Source organism: Vicugna pacos, chromosome 17 (genome assembly GCF_048564905.1).
Source record: "Vicugna pacos chromosome 17, VicPac4, whole genome shotgun sequence".
Lineage (NCBI taxonomy): Eukaryota > Metazoa > Chordata > Mammalia > Artiodactyla > Camelidae > Vicugna > Vicugna pacos.
Window position 1 is genome coordinate 53296187 of NC_133003.1, and position 16369 is coordinate 53312555.

General features: G+C 62.2%; 1 protein-coding gene across 2 annotated transcripts in view; it reads left to right on the forward strand.

Moving 5' to 3' along the window:
• NUP210 (nucleoporin 210) overlaps positions 1 to 16369 on the forward strand; it is an 88944-nt gene that overhangs the window by 49879 nt on the left and 22696 nt on the right. For both annotated transcript variants that reach the window (XM_072941945.1, XM_072941946.1), the window contains exons 16-25: positions 117 to 290; positions 4442 to 4634; positions 5107 to 5213; positions 6047 to 6151; positions 6227 to 6328; positions 11986 to 12114; positions 13249 to 13376; positions 13463 to 13598; positions 14997 to 15059; positions 15239 to 15418. In XM_072941945.1, the coding sequence (XP_072798046.1) occupies positions 117 to 290; positions 4442 to 4634; positions 5107 to 5213; positions 6047 to 6151; positions 6227 to 6328; positions 11986 to 12114; positions 13249 to 13376; positions 13463 to 13598; positions 14997 to 15059; positions 15239 to 15418 (1317 nt within the window). The remainder of the gene's footprint in view (positions 1 to 116; positions 291 to 4441; positions 4635 to 5106; positions 5214 to 6046; positions 6152 to 6226; positions 6329 to 11985; positions 12115 to 13248; positions 13377 to 13462; positions 13599 to 14996; positions 15060 to 15238; positions 15419 to 16369) is intronic.

The following is a 16369-nucleotide window of genomic DNA, read 5'->3' on the forward strand; positions in this document are numbered from 1 at the left end:
GGGACCGGATGTCACCATCGTCCCCATTCTATAGAAGAGCAGACTGAGTCCGAGGGGGCCCCAGGGGAGCAGGGGCTCAGACTCGGGGTGTCTGACGGCAGCTTCTGCTCCGCCAGGTCATCGCCCTCTCTGTGGGGAACAAGCCCAGCATCACCAATCCGTTCCCCGCGCTGGAGCCCGCCGTGGTGAAGTTCGTCTGCGCCCCGCCGTCCCGGCTGACCCTCACGCCCGTCTATGCCAGCCCCCAGCTGGACCTGTCGTGCCCGCTGCTGCAGCAGAACAAGCAGGTGGTGAGTGGCTTCGGGGGGTTGGGCACAGCCTGGAGCCGCGCCCCCACCTCCACGCTCTCCCACAGCTGGGCGCTCTGTCTGCATTCGACACGCGGGGGCCCAGAACCCGGAGGGCTCCCGTGCATCTCAGCTGCTGGGGCAGCGCCCAGCGGATGTGAGCCTCTCCGGTCCCAGACTGGCCGCCTCCCTGTGTCATTCTCCTCTGTGACGAGGTGCTAAGACGGGGTTCTTGTCCGAGGGCAGGTGTGTGGTCAGTGCCGCAGCTTTCTCTTCAGTGTGGGGGTTGCCGGCTGTGTTTCTGACATCACTGCAGGGAGGGGGGGAAGGTCACTGGGGTCCCTGAGAGCAGGGATGTGAGATGACCCCCAGGGCAGCCTCCACCCTGAGACCCTGAAGACCAGATGACTGGACGTGGAGGATTCGGAAGGCCTCCGGGCGGGGTCTGGCGTGCACATGCCTTGCTGGCCGGCCCCGGCCCCAGCCCTTCTCAGAGGGGAGCGAGGCTTCTTTCCTTCATCTGTCAGCCTGTGTTTGCTGGACCCCTCGCTCCCTGTGCCAGGCACATGTCCGGTTCTGGAATGCAGACTCCCTGGGACAGGGAGGCTCCTGCCCTCAGAGCGGACAGGGAACCAGCAGGCCCACAGCAGACCAGGTGGACGGGAGGGCGAGAAGTACCATGGAGGAGGTAAAAGAGGGCTGGGACCAGGAGCCCCTTCAACGTGAGGGGCTCACACAGGCTCAGGCCCCTGGGTGGGGTGTCTGCCGAGAAGGGCCGAGCTGAGGCTGCCCCAGGCAGGTAGAACCACCGTGCAAAGGCCCCGAGGCCAGTCTGGGTTCTCTGCATCCCTGCTGCCCACACACGCATCAGCACCGTTGTGTGTGCCTCGTTCCCTGTCCCTGGGGGCTGGGCCCACAGACAGACCCTGCTTCTGTCCAGCTCCAAGCTCAGTGCCTCCTCTTCCAACCGCAGCCTGCGGTCAGCCCCAGGGTGTGTCCAGCCCTGTTCCGGCGGGGTGGCCCCGAGGGCCTGTGGCTCCTGGGGCCGTTTCTGGGCGTGGAGCGGTCTCACCTCTCCACAGTTAGCCGGGCACGGTCCGTGTGCCTCCTCCACGCGTCTAACAGAAGCTGCAGCTGGGGTGGCGAGATCCTGGGGAGGCGCCAGACTCGGTGCCTGGGGCTTGGGAGCAAGCGGCCGTCTGGCTGTGCCTCGGGGCCTCCTGTCCTTGCGGCCGTGGTCCTGCCTGTCCTCTTGCTGCTCTGGCGGAGGGTGGCGGGCTCCGCTGACCACCAGCTCGAAAACAGACGAGCGTGTGGTCCCCTCCGTGGGCCCCTGGGGGCTGAGGCCTGCCGGCTACGTTGCGCGCGGCCTCAGGGCACTCTCCCGCCCGCCCCGCAGGCCCTGCAGGGGGCATCCTCTCCTGCTCCCTTTGGTGGGAGGAGACCCGGGGCTCTGGGCTCGTTGCCGTGATGCCTGCGTTCACCGCCAGCCCAGGCTGGGGTGTGTGTCACGGAGGGGCTGTCTTCCCTGAGCTCAAAACCCCTACCAGCCTCTGGGTCCCCCACGTGTGGGGCCGGGAGCCGGGGAGCAGCTCTGGTCGGCAAGTCCGGGTCCGAATGCCACCGCCGTGCAGGCTGCCTCCTCGGAGTGACGGGGTGACAGTGGCCCCACAGTCACTTTGGGGTAAGTGGGACGGGACACAGGCGGTCAGAGTGGTGACGGTCACTCTCTTTATGCCATTCTCTGCTGAAGCACGCACCCGGAGCGGGAGCCAGAGCCCCCGTGCCTGTAGGCCTGAGACCACCCATCACCCCACCCTCCCCAACTCCATCTGCGCTCGAACAGCCCCGTGGGTCTGGCGAGCCGTCCCTCTGGCTGGAACTCTCTCCCCACTGGACCCCTAGCCCCCCGCCCTGCCTCCCTCAGTTAATTGTTCACACGCTGCCTTCTTGGCCTTAAACCTTATCTGAAGGTGCACCCACTCAACGTTTCGTCTTCCAGTTCCGATGTCCCCACCCCCAGGCAGCCAGCATCATCCAGCACTGGAGACTTTACACACAGGCAGACCTCGGAGATGTTGCGGGTCTGGTTCCAGACCGCCGCAGCACAGCAAGGGTCACAGTGAAGCGAGTCACACGCACCTTTTGGTTTCCCAGGGCATATGAAGTTGTATTTACATTACGTTGTAGTCTGTCATGCAGTAGCATTATGGCTAAAAGACTACGTGTAGACCTTAATTAAAAGCCCTTTATTGCTAAAAATGTTAAGCACTCTCTGAGCCTTCAGTGCGTCATGGTGATGACATCAAAGACCCCGGTCATAGGTCACCAGGACAAAGACACATGATGAAAAGGAAAAAGTCTGCACTAGTGCGAGAATTACCCAAATGTGACACACTGACACGAAGTGAGCCAGGGCTGTGGGCAAAATGGCTCAAAGCAGCGTTGCCCGAAACCGTCAGTTTGTAAAGACGCAGTATCTGCGAAGCAGAGCATCTCCGAGGTGTGCCTGTGAGTCCTCAGAACAGGGGCCCAGCTCGTGGTGGGATCTCGGCCAGCGGTGGATAAACAAGCGAGCTGGGGACCCCCACCCAGCCCGGGCCTGTGTCCCTGCCCCCTCCGCCCTTACTCTGACATTCATGTGCCTGGGGAGCCAAACGGGTGCTGAGGACGAGGCCGGGGGGGTGGTCAGACCTGGAGAGCGGTGCCCCTACAAAGCCCCCTCCATTCCAGCCTGTTTAGCCCCGGGTTGGCCCGACCTTCTCATTCTCAAAGGAAAGAACCATGTGTCCACGTGCTTCTCTCCTGTCCTTAACCATTGGCTCTTCGCCCAGCCAGCCGTGTCCGGCCTTCTGTCGGCAGTGACCTCAGGGTCAGCCCAGGGTTGTGTCTCGGCTGAAAGATGACGGGCGGGCGCGAGCGCGGCCCTGGACGGGCTCGTGTGCGTCGTAGATCTTGCTTGGACACGGACTTGCCTTGTGCTCCATCAGTCTGGGACTCCAGAGCCAGTTAGGCGGGGCCCCTGCCATTTACGGTCTCACCGGGGACCTCGAGGAAGATGTGTCCCTGCCATGCATCCTGGGGCAGTGTCAGTTTCCCTCTGTGCCCCTCCAAAGCCGGAGGCTGCCGTGTCTTGTGTGCACAGTAGATTACTGGCGTGGCTAGACGCCAGAACGGGGCTGACCTGTCAGAGTGACAAAGAGGGACCGTACCCTGGCCTGACCCCATCCTCGGAGCAGCTCACCCTCCGTGCAGCTCACTGCCAGGAGGTGACAGGGGGCTGGGACAGAGCTGCCACCCGACTCGTGCCCTGGGGAGGCTGCATAGCTTCAGGGGAGGCCTGCCGGCTTTAAAATCAGACCAGCAGGGTCCCACTCCTACACTTGTGTGACCCTGGGCAAGCGGGTGGCAAGAGGCAGGCGTGGGGTTTGAGTCCAGGCTGTGGGACCCGGATGTCCATGGAGCCTGGAGGGAGGGGAGGGGTGGACCAGGGTCCGGGCAGAACAAGGCCAGTTCCACACGGGGCTGCCCCGGGAACGAGAGCACGGCAGAGCGGCAGGAGGTGGGTTTGGAGCTGAGTCTGGGCGCCTGGTGCTCCCGTGCCTTCCCTTCCCTGGGACCACACCCTCCCCTTAGTGCGTGGGCGACAGCTCCCTCGTCACCGGGGAGGGTACGGACGCGGAGAAGTCCACTCAGAAAGGAGTGCTGCAGTCTGAGCGGCTCTGGGACATTGTTGGGGTGTGGTTTGCATTCCTTTTAAACCACAAAGGGTCATGTCCTGGGGGGCTGCGGCGGCCGAGGGCAGGCTCTCCCAACCTCAGCACCACTGACACTTTGGGCCGGGTCCTCCCTTCCTGAAGGACTGTCCTGTGCATTGTGGGGTGTTCGGCTGCACCCCGACCTCAGCCCACAAGATGCCATGTGCATCCCCTGCAGTCGTGACAACCACAAACGCTCCCCGGCATCACCAAGGCCTCCAGTGAGGACCAGGGGCTGGAGTAGGAGGCCGGGGGCACCTTGACGGCGTGACCGTGAGCACCCTCGTTTAGGGACTCAGCCCACTTCCTCCCCTGCGAGCCCACCAGGCACCGGCCGCCCCTGCACCGTGTGGTCAGTCCGGGGAGGCCACAGCATGTGACCTCGGCTTCTTGCAGGTTCCAGTCTCCAACCACCGCAACCCTCTGCTGGACCTGGCTGCCTACGACCAGCAGGGCCGCAGGTTCGACAACTTCAGCTCCCTGAGCGTCCAGTGGGAGTCCGCCAGGCCGTCGCTGGCCAGCATTGAGCTCGACCTGCCCATGCGGCTGGAGGCCCAGAGTGACCAGAGCAGCCAGAAAAAGCTGCATGGTGAGCGGGTGGACGAGCCGGGGCTGTGGGGAGCATGGCGGCTGCGGGCTATGGGCTGGGACCCCCCGCCCAGGACTAATGCTCAGAGAGCAGCTACCTCCATTAATCTCCACACGTTCGGTGAGGTAGGAGCGGGAATCTCCCTTCAGAGGTGGAGAAACAGGCTCAGGGCGAGTGGCGGGTGAGCTCACACCCCGCCTTGTGCACAGGTCCGCCTGGCGCCAGCACCCGCTGAGCCACACTGCCGTCCAAGTCCCCGGCAGGCCGGGTGCGAGTCCGCCTCCTCCAGCGTCTCCGAGGAGCTCCGGGAACATGCCGGCGCCTGCGGACTCTCACGGTGCACGCTGGGTGCACACCGGCCACCTGCCTCTAGACAGGGGCGACTAAAGCTACTGGCAGGCAGGGCGGGAGGGGCTGCTTCCCTGGCAGCAACGGGCCAAAGTTCAACGTGGGTTTCTCTTCCCGCGCTCAGGTCTGCAGGCCATTTCGGTTCACGAGGCCTCGGGCACCACCACCATCTCTGCCACCGCGACTGGGTACCAGCAGTCCCACCTCCATGCGGCCAGAGTGAAGCAGCCGGTACCAAGCGGGGCCCCCAGGGCGGGCAGTCCCCCCGATTCTCCTGTTCTGCCCGGCGTCTCAGGGTCCTGGGCCCCTTGCTGGGCCGCACCCTGGTCACCACTCCTCTCCCTGACAGGGGTGCCTCCTGCCGGCCTCTCTGCCTCCGTCTCCCCTGCCGCATGCCCTGCAGCAGGGACTGGGGGGACCTGGCTGACAGGCAGAGGGGCCCCGCCACCCCATGCCTCGGGGGGTCAGGCCTCGGCGCAGCCTCCGCTCCCACATGCTCTCTGTCCTGCGGGCTCTTCTCTGTTCACATTGCTTGTTCCTCACTTCCTGTGGCCTCTGCTCACCTGAGGGCCCCCCAAGAGCCCCCTCCCATCTCCTTCCCCTTCGTTGGCCTCACAGTCTGACTCCTGCCGTCCATGTCCAGTGGTCTCCCTGGACTGACCCGGGGCAGAAATCAAGAGACTCACAGGGGCGCCAGCCCGCAGGGCCGAGGGCTGGGCTTGCTGTCCTGCACCCCCGCCTCGCCCCAGGCCCCCTGCCTCGCACACGGCACCACAGCTGCCCGTCGGCCGCGTGCTCCCGCTTTCCTGGGGTGCGTGTGGACCGTCCGCGCTGCTGTGCGCCTGGCAGGTGGGGTGGGGCCCCACCTCGGCAGGAAGACGGGAGGCCTCAGAGGGATGTGGCCCCTTGTCTGGGCTCACGGTGGTGTGACTGGGGCTTGTGTCCCTGACACAGTGAGCTCCCTGGGGCGACACCAGCACCTGGGGCCCCAAGTCCTGCTCTTCAGGGGCGCAGGCTGGGGGGCGGGCCGCCTGGACCTGAAGGTTCTGACCTTGTCCCTTCAGCACGACGCCCTCACGCCCGTGTCGGCCTCCGTCGAGCTCGTCCTGGTGGAGGACGTGCGGGTGCGTCCGGAAGAGGTGACCATCTACAACCACCCCAACGTGCAGGTACGGCCTCCCCCCACCCCCCGGGCGCGCCCCTGGGTCCCCTCGCCTCTGACGCCCGCCTGGCCCCGCCCGCAGGCCGAGCTGCAGGTCCGGGAAGGCTCCGGCTACTTCTTCCTCAACACCAGCGCCGCGGACATCGTCAGGGTGGCCTACCAGCAGGCCAAGGGCGTCGCCACGGTGAGTGTGGGCCCACCTCCGCCTTCCGTCTAATTCGGATGGAAGGTGTTTCAGAAGCTGGTGCCTCCGACAAGATGAGCAGGGTCTTGAGATGCTCCGACTCACTGTTTGCCAAGCTCCTGTTCGTCCTTTGTGGTTTTCACTCCATGTCCACAAGCAGCCTGCACTCTTAGCTACCTGATGGATTCCTTCCAGTCAGCCTTTCCATCAAGATTAAAATAACAGGACGTGAGGGCCACTGTGAGGCCATAGAGAAAAGCGCGCTAGGAGAGGCGTCAGCGCTTTCTCTGCCTCCCCGTCCTCCTCCCCGACCCCCCAGCCGAGCCCGCGGTGGAGGAGCCGCGCCGTTCAGGCTCTAGTCCTAGCTTCGTTTTCCTCTGAGCTGCTCTGTAGGCTGGCTGCCTGTCCGCATGCAGTCGTTTGTACTCGGCAGTCCTCTCCTTGGGGAGCCTTTGGGTTATTTGCATCTCTTTACTTTTTAAGCGTAGCCCTCTAGTTGCAGCAGAGAGTGAAGAGTAAAGCAGACCCCCACACGCTGGCGCCCTAAATGCCTGCGTGTTGGCAAGTGAGTTAGTACGCAGCCGTGAAAATGGAGCTTTCTCTAAAAGGAAACTCTAGCTACCGGAAGTCACAACCGCAGGCCGCCTAACCCAAGGTGCAGCGTCGCCCACTCAGTGTCCTGAAATCGCAGCCCTGCTGTTGCCTTTGAACTGTTGTGAGCAGATGTCAGGACCTCTTGGGTTTATTGCCATAAAGCAGAGCAAGAAACAGCCACCTCCCGGCACCCGTGAGCAAGTGTGTGTTGTTGGAGGGAGTCTGAGGGCCGCCGGGGGCCTGAGGTCGTAGGAGGCTCGTCCCAGGCACGTCTGTTCTCTCTGTAAAAGAAAGAGTAACTCCCAGCCGTTCCTCCCCCACATAAACGAGTGTTCATGTCAGATCCTCCGCATGAAAGGGAAGACTTCAAGTTGTAAGTAATTCTAGCTGCTTGCAGTCTGCCTGCTTTCATTTACTTCTGGAGATTGAAAATATAAACTCCTCTGTTACCTAGAAGAGGGGTTTCAAGCTCAGGAAAATGTGTGCATTGCCAACAAAACTTCTACTCAGATTTCCCTCCCGCCCACACGTTTTGAGTAAACCTTGAGGATGCATCTGTGGCCAGAGAGCCCCTTCCTCCAAGAGCAAGGGCTCCTAAGATGCCGTGATGGACTAGGCTGCTGCCTCAGGTAGTGAGCCCTCTGTCTCTGGAGGCATTCAAACAGCAGCTGGGGAGCTTGTCTGAAAGGCTCAAGGAGGGATTCTGGCATCAGAATCAAGCTACCCCAGACCTGTGAGGCCCTGCTCAGCCCTGTGATGTGCAGCCCTGTCCGCGGCAGGCTCTGGGACTCTCCTGGCCAGGACAAGTGTGACGTCCTGTTTACAGATGGTCCCAAAGAGCTACAGCAATTTTTGTCTGATCTGTGGACTGGCCTTTGCTCACGTGGCTTGTCTTCCATAGCTCTTGATGAGCGGGGCGAGTGCCCCCCCGCACACGAGCCAGAACACGTCTGGGGTGGGGTGTGGGAAGTGCGGCGGCACCCACGCGGCAGGCCCCGCCAGGATCCTTTTGCCCCAGGAGGTTTTCTGGAGGCTCCTTGGCCCCCGCGCCTCTGCTTCCCCTCACCGTGGGCCTGTGCGGAGACCTCTGTAGCTCCAGGTGGAACCGAGTTCTGGCTCCCTCTGTGTCTTCTGCGAAGTGCGGGAGGAGTTTTTCAGAGTGATGACAGCCGGTGACGGGTCCTCGCGGCTTCTCTCCGAAAGCTGTTTCTGAAGGACGTTTACACATTTCTTTGGCACTTCCAGCTGCTAATTAGCAGCATTCTCATTTCCTTTAATCACAGAGACAAGGAACTCACAACAGGGCTTCAATTAGCTCAGGGAAGATGTTTCTTTCTTTCCTGCTGCTGTCCATTCAGATGCAAGAGTGGCTCGTGGGTGTAAGTCGGCTTCCGAGCACCTCAGGAAGGGGGCCTGGATCTCCCGCCCTGGGCCGCTGTGGGGCTGGTGACGCCCGCACTGCACTGCACAGAGGGCCCATTCTGTTCACATGGCCTCCAAGCGCTCTGCACGCTCTGTCTCCTCTTTGGCAGGCCCACGCATGGGAGCATTTACCTGATTTGAACTCAGAGTTTCTTTCTTCTCGCCAGTTCCTTATGTTTCAAAATAAGCCCCAGTGGAGGGAGGGAGCCCCCTGTGCGCCGAGCGCTCGCACCTTTCATCACTGGGCTCACTCTGCAGAGATGGGGGCCTGGCTCACGCCGGGCTGGTCCAGGCACCGGGGACTCAGGGATGAGGGGTCAGATGGGGCCCCTGCTCTCGGGAGAGCATCTCCTGGGTCCTGGTCGTGTAGCCAGCCCTGGTTGTGCACATCGAGCAGGTGCATCGGGAAGGGGACCCTTCCTCTACATGGGGTGAGTGGCAGGGGGAGCCGGGCCATGAGCTCAGGTGAGCCCTGCTGTTTCCCTGAGAATGGTGGTGGATGGAGGTCCCAGCCCCCAGCCTGGCCCTGTGGGAAGCATCAGGGCTGGCCGGGGCCCTGGGTGAAGCGTCTCATCTCAGTGCCAGTGATTTCCGTGTGGCCCGGGTCACCCCCACTGGCCTCGAGGGTGTCTGCTGGGGGCACAGCCTGGCCGCCACAAGAGGTTGATGGGCACACATGGGAAACAGAAGCTGACTGCACTGCTCACATTCAGACGTATCGGCAGGGTCCTGACTCTCCTACAGATGCCACCTGCCAAGGGACACGTGCCAAGTGTGATGCCAGGGAGGCAGGAGCAGCGGTGACGTGGCAGCCTCGGGGCCCAGCGGGTGTGGGCGGACGGCAGGTGGGAAGAGCTGCCTCTGGCTCCACATGCAGCATCTGCAAGGAGATGAGAGGACAGGACCCTCCCTCGGCTCTCAAGTGTCCCTGTCACCACTTCAGAACGAGAGCTCACTCTGGACGTGGGTTTGCCTACCTTCCCCCCTGCACACGTGTCCCCTGCAGGTCCGTCAAAAAGCAAGAGCGTCTGGAGACTGGAGGAGCAGGGGTGTGAGCCAGTGGGGAGTGGGCCTGGCCCCCTCGATTCCTGCAGACCAGTGTGTCTCTGGAGTGGCCGGTGGACTCGCCCTTAAAGTGCTGCTCACTGTCCAGTGGGCCCGAGGGGGCTGATGTGTGGGGACAGCAGCCCCTCCATGGGTGACCCCTCTGCTCCACCACCCGGAAGGCGGCCTGACGTCTAGCTGCCGGAGAATCCAGTGAAAGTGGAATTGATTTCCCTGCCGCCAGTCATCTTTTTGTTTAAAATGTGCAAAATGGCTCTTTGGAAGGAGAGAAGGAAGCGAGAACGCCTCCTGAGCGCCCTGCGTGGGTCTGTCCGCGGTCGGCGCAGCGGCCTGTGATTTCTCCGCACCGTCAGGGCCGCTCCCCGCGGCAGGAGCTTCTGCAGGAGAGTCAGATCGGGGCCTCGGACCATGTTCTCAGAGGAAGCTTCTTTCTGTAATTTTTAAGTGGCTTCTCTCTGGGGGACGTGTAGTAAGCCCAGTGACTCGTCCTCTACAAAGCTGGAGGCCTGGTGGCCCCCAGCCCTCAGTCCTCAGTGTGTTCGATACCAGGCTGGCGTAGCCAAGGCTCAGGTCCCGCCACCGTCTTCTCAAAGCGCCCGCATGATTTCCACTCTGGGATCTTTATAACCGACTTGAGTCGTTGTGTGGAATAAGCCAGGCGCCCTTCACCTGTGTTGGTGTGCCCTCGAGCCCAGTGATCCTGGCCAAATTCTCAGCCCGGCCAAGCTGCCAGCCCTCCGTGTCCCCGACCAACTGTGAGCGAGGGCCTCTCGGCCCCAGCATCTTCCTGCCAGGCCCCCACAGCCTCCCCTGCCCGACAGTTCCTCTCTGGCTGCTGGTGGCCTCCAGCTCTGGGAAGTGGCCAAGTGTGGGAGAAAGCCCTAAGCTGGAGGCTCAGGCACTGTGTTCCCTCCCCAGCGCCACCCTGCAAGGCTGGGTTCCCATACGTACATTGAAGGCGTTGGACCAGAATCAGCACTTCCCAAAGAGATGAGAGTACCTGGGGCCTGCAGACTTCTTTCAGGATTCCCAGGTCTTGTCAAAGCCAAGACTGGAGCTGAGCAGGCTGCAGCGTCCAGCCTCTCTGCGTTAACTGGCGACTCAGAGCTGTGCCCTGGATCTCAGTCTGCTCAGCATACTCTCCCCATCGTGTCGGGGGCGAGTCTGTGCCAGGTGCTTGCTCGGTCCTGAGGCTGCGGGAGGGGAGAGGACAGCCTGCAGGGAAAGGATGCGCAGGAAGGTCTGCATCAGAACGGAGTGACAGGTCCAGGAGAAGCGAGCAGAGGGGGTGAAGGTCCCGACCGTCCTGCGTCAGGGGAGACTTAGCCGAGGGGGACACTTGGATGTGTCTAGAGGGTGAGTGAGGCAGCGGGAGGAGGCGCCCCCAGTCTCTGAGAGGGGCTGTGCGGCCCTGAGGCGGGCAGGCAGGTGCCAGCCGGCTAGCGCGTGCCGGCCGTGGGGGTGGGTGGCTTGTGACATCAGAGCCATGGTGGGGACCGCATCGTGTGCTGAGGATTTGGGCTCCCTCTGGGCAGCCTTTGAAGGCGTTTAGCCTGGCTGTGCTGGGGTTGTGTGGTTGTCTCCATCTGGTTCTTCCCCAGAGCTTTTTGATATTGAAATCGTGGCTTTGCCAGCACTGAACGGTTCACTGTACCCGACTCCCACCCCCGCCCCCAGTGAACATAAGACCACAGACCACAGGCAGCAAAGCCAGGGCCGGGGGAGACGGGAGGTAGCCGCGGGGCCCACCCACTGACCCCATGGCTCACCTCCTCCTATGCAGCCCCCAGACCAGTTGAGATGCACGCTTAAGCAGTACGACAAGTGACTGCAAGTCCCTCTACTGCAAGACACAGTGATTTTGCTACACTGTGTCTGGGGAGAGAGTCCTATAGGTGGGGTCCCCGGAAGGAGGTGGAGAGAGGGAAGACTTAAAGGGAGGCCTTTGTCAGTGAAAGGCTGCAAAGCAGGCGCTCGGACGTTCTGCTCAGACATTTGGCTGGGGCTCTACTTCAGACCCAGCGGAGGTGGAGATGAAGGTGGCCATGAGGGAGACCCAGAGAGTCACACGGAGGACGTGGTGGCCTCTGCGGCCCGTTCCCAGGTGCTGAGGCTCTGGGAGTTCACACAAGGGCTTCTCGGTAAGAGCTTCATTTGGAGATCAGCCGTTTCACAGACCGCCAACCCCTGGCCTGTGGGTCGCGGGAGACCCCATGGGATGCTCTTTTATTACGGAAGCTGCAGAGGCAAGTGTCCTGGACGGGAAATACGGAATCCAGGGTGTGAATCCTCACTCGGCCCCTGAGACGCTGTGTCCTAAGGAGGAGCTTCTGTTTTCTTCTTGTAAATGGTGCAAAGTTGAAATGAATGCTCTCTGAAATCTATCTGGGCACCAGCATTTTACATCTCCAGCCCACTCCTGACGGGCAATGGGGGCTCACGATGAGGGGTGGGCAGGGCAACGTTTGGGGGAGCGTCTTATGAGCCTGGGCCCGGGGTCTCTGGGAGACGGAGATGCACAGGCAATGGGCTGCTGCTGTGAGCCCGTGTGACCGCGCCCGCCTCTGACCCTGCAGGTGCACCCTCTGCTCCCGGGCACCTCCACCATCATGATCCATGACCTGTGCCTGGCCTTCCCGGCCCCCGCGAAGGCTGACGTTTACGTCTCGGACATTCAGGAGCTGTACGTCCGCGTGGTGGACAAGGTCAGTGTCGACTTCCTGATGCAGCTCCTTCCCCGCGGATGCGCAGAAGCCAGGAAAGCGGTGGGGCTGCGGGAGGGGTTTTCCTCGCGTCACGCACACACGCCTCCCAGGCTCTGGATCTTCATCCCGGCTGGCACCAGTGGACCCGGCTGGAAGCCTGGCTGGATGTTGCCCCCACATTGGCCCGAGCTCGGGAACCCTGTCCTCCGGCTGGGACGGGCTACGTACCTTGCTGAGCGTGAACTTTCTCCCCAGCGCGTGGGCTTTGATTCTCAGGAATTTCAGTGGCAAATGAGTAAAACATACCAATGCCGAGTGCTTTTGCCAAGTGAGTTCATATAGGCCTAGGCTGTTCTTCAGTGGAAAGAGGGCGTTTTTATTTCCCCAGTTGGCGCTGTCAGGTGCTGCCTTCCTGGGGCGAGAACGGCTGGGGACTCGGGGGCACTCACGCAGCTCTTCCCCTGAGAGCCGGCGTTCCCTCGGCCTCGGATGTCCCTCCTGGTCTGTGTCCCTGGTGATTTGCTGTCCAGACGTGAACTCTTCCACTAAGCGTTCCCCAAAGTTCTTACAGCGCGTATCCTGTTCTGCCAGGTGTGAGCTGCTGAGTCACGGAGCACTTGTTAAACTCCCTGTGTGCCTGTTGCTAGTCTAGGCGGTGGACAAGCTCGCCAACTGGATTGTTAGCTGTTTCTTTTAATTGAAGGAGAGTTGATTTACGGCGTTGCGTGAGTTCCCGGGGTGCAGCATGGTGGTTCAGTTACTCACGCGTATTCCTTTTCAGATGCTTTTCCATCGTAGGTTGTTACGAGATGTTGAGTGTAGTTCCCTGTGCTGTGCAGTAAATCCTCGCTGTTCATCCATGTTCTGTATAGCAGTTTGTACCTGTTAACCCATGCTCCTGATCTAACCCTCTCCCAGACCGTTAGTTCTTAGGAGCGGGCCGTGTCATTTCTGCACCTTGGATACAGTAAGCACTTGATCAATTTTCGTCTGTTGATGGGCTGAGAGTCTGGAGGTCAGCCTAGGTCTGTGGGTCTGAGGTTGGTGATGCTTCTGCAGAGAGCCACGTGGAACCCCAGGTGGTGGGCTCGGTCCCTCGAAGGCCACCCCGAGTCTCTGTCCCCTGCGATGTAGGTGGAGATTGGGAAGACGGTCAAAGCTTATGTGCGCGTTCTGGACTTTCGCAAGAAGCCTTTCCTGGCCAAGTACTTGACCTTCATGGACCTGAAGCTCCGGGCAGCCTCCCAGATCATCACGCTGGTGTGAGTCCTTGTTGGGGTCAGGGGTCAGAGGAGGGCATCTCGGGGCAGCACTGGGGGGCACATCTCAGCCCCTCCCTCTGCTCCAGGGCCCTCAACGAGGCCCCAGATGACTACACCGCCACGTTCCGTGTCCACGGCGTGGCCATTGGCCAGACCAGTCTCACCGCAAGCGTGACCGATAAAGCTGGACAGAGAATCAACTCAGCCCCACAGCAGATCGAGGTAAAGCTGTCTGTCTTCATGTCTCGTGGGACGCCCAGCCCCTGCTGCATGTTGGGGTGGGGCAGGGGGAGCAGGGCTTTCTGTCATGGGCTCGGGGTTTAGGGACAGTCCAGGAAGGCACGTGGAGAGGCCATACTAAACTCCACCCTGCGGAGCCATCTGGCTAACAGAGGGCCTCCGCCAGTCCTGGGGGTCCAGGGGCAGCAGGAGGGAGGGCACCGGGTAACTTTGCTCTCTCTGGGAGGCAGAGGGGCGTGGTGTGTCAGAGGGGAGAGGGGACTTGTCTCAGGACAAGGGAGGGGCCGAGCAGTCTTTAACCCCTGATGTGCTGGAAAGCAGTGGCTGGTGGAGCTGCGGGCGGATGTGGGCGTGTGTGGAAGCACGTCGACAGCCGGGGGGCCTTGGAAGTGGTGGGCTCCTTGCAGGGCTCCTGGGGCAGCAGGCCCCAGACGAGGGCGCTCCGGGGGCCGGCACCTCTCAGCGTGTGGCTTGGTGCCCGCACAGCCTGAGGTGTTGGCAGGAGCCGAGCATGGCAGGGCTCAGAAGGCGCGTCCAAGTTCATCCCTCAGTGGCAGCGCTGGGCGGCTCCTGCCGCGTCCTCCGCGGTCTCTGCCACGTGGGGCTGGTGGGCTCTGGGTCAGTCTGTGTTCTGAAGCCGTGGGTGTGGGTTGTGCTTCTGCCCTTCTCCTGGTGAGGAGAAAGTCACTTCTGACTATAAACGGCACAGCCCTGCAGAGACATCCTCGCACACAAGGCAGCCCCTTGGCCGGCTGGCGCGCTCTTGTGACGTTTCCGTGCTGCTGCGAAGTGAGCATTGTAGGGGTGCCGGGGGGTTGCGGGGTGCAGGAGGAGGACGCTGGGGCTTTGCCCTGCTGCAGAGACCCGGGCCTCGTCATCCCTGCCCCCGCATCTGGTGTTCCCCACCTGAAGCAGAGAACTATTCTAAGGCAATTTGTCAGTAGAAATTTGGAGACGTTTAGTGAAAGAGGCAACCTTCCAAAGGAGCTGGGGACGTCTCGCAGTGGATTGGAAACCGTGGCGCGCGTCAGAATCTCGTGGAGGGCTCATTAAAAGGCGGATCGCAGGGCCGCGTCTCTGACCCGCAGCTCCGAGGCAGGCCGGGGAGCGGGCATTTGCACCACGTCCCAGGTGGCATCCACACCAGCAGAACATGCCCCCGTGAACCGCAGATCCTCGGGCCCAGGGGTGGGCTGAGGTCTCGTGGGACCTCTTGGCCCCTCAGAGTCGGCCGGGACCCCAGGCCCCCGCCAGCCCCTCCTCAGAGAGTCAGAGTCATGCACTGTGCCTCCCTGTCTCCAGAGCCATGGAGCGTGACTGCCCGTCTGCGTGAGCTTGGAACACAACCAGCCCCCCTCTCTCTCGTGTCTCCACGTGCAGGTCTTCCCCCCATTTAGGCTGATACCCAGGAAGGTGACGCTGATTATCGGGGCCACGATGCAGGTGGGTGCCCAAGGCCACATCCCCCCTACCGCGGCCAGCCTTTTGCCATGACCCCTCGGAGCCCCTCGAACGGACTAAGGGTGGGCGCTCTGGGGTGTTGGCGCCCTTGTCTCTTGAGAACGAGGTGGGGGCCGGCCGAGGGGGCGGGCTGACGGGCACTGCTGCTTCTCCCCATCCAGGTCACCTCCGAGGGCGGCCCCCAGCCTCAGTCCAACATCCTCTTCTCCATCAGCAACGGGAGCGTGGCGGAGGTGAACGGCGCCGGGCTGGTACGGGGGCTCGCCGTGGGCAACGGCACCGTGTCCGGGGTCGTGCAGGCCGTGGACGCCGAGACCGGCAAGCTCGTCACCGTATCGCAGGTAACGGCGGGGGCTGCACTGGACGCGGGGCCTCAGGCAGCTGGCAGGGCTGGTCAGCCTGATGGGGGGAAGCCCCGTTACTGGGTTCGGGCTCTGCCCCGAGGACCGCCCCTCCCTGAGGGTCTTGCTTGAGTCAGAAGCCCCTGCTTGTCGCCCGCCCACATCGGGACCGGCCGTGCCCTCGCACCCCAGAGGTTGTCCTTCTCCGGGCTGAGGGTCCCCGGCTGCTCCTTAGGGGACAGGGTCCCGAAGCCCCCGCCCAGGGGGCATTCCCGTGCAGAGTGATGGTGGCAGTTGCGACAGCAGACGCTGCTCTAGTCCCACCTCCTCTAGTCCCCCAGCGCCGTCCGCTCGGCCTGTCGGTGGATGCTGGGCCCAAGGGCTGAGCTGGTGCCCTCAGCCTCTCTGCAGCTGTTCTCGGACCTGCCCGAGTATTGCTGACATCAGAGCCTCCGTCCTTCCCTTCGTTCGTTTCAGGCAGGGCTTGGAGATGCTCTCGTAGAAGAGAAGGGGGTGCTGTTGGCTCTGACAGGCTTTGTGGGTTACGTGTGTGTTTTCGGAGGTGTGCGCTGGCTTGGCTGCCGTGAACAAGGACAGCTGGACACCAGCAGCTTTTCAGACCTGGGTTTATATTTCCAGGAGAAAAGGAAACCCTGACCCTGCACCAGACTCTGCTCAGCTGGAGGTTGTCTCCCAGGCCTCCTCTCTGGGTGGGGGGGGCGTTTCCTAACTGCATCTCAGTCAGCAGAGATGCTGGAGGGTCCCCTGCCCCCCGTTGGTGGCATTGACTCCCAGCAGGCGAAAGCTGGGGTCTCTAAGTCTGACCGCTTCCTTCTTTCCCGGGGGTGGCACTTCTGTGGGCCTCTGGAAGGAGAGGGCAGAGCACGGCCTTGTCCCGAGAAGGACTCCGGGCGCTTGGACTCTGCCCCATGTCCTTTGCCCGCGGTGACT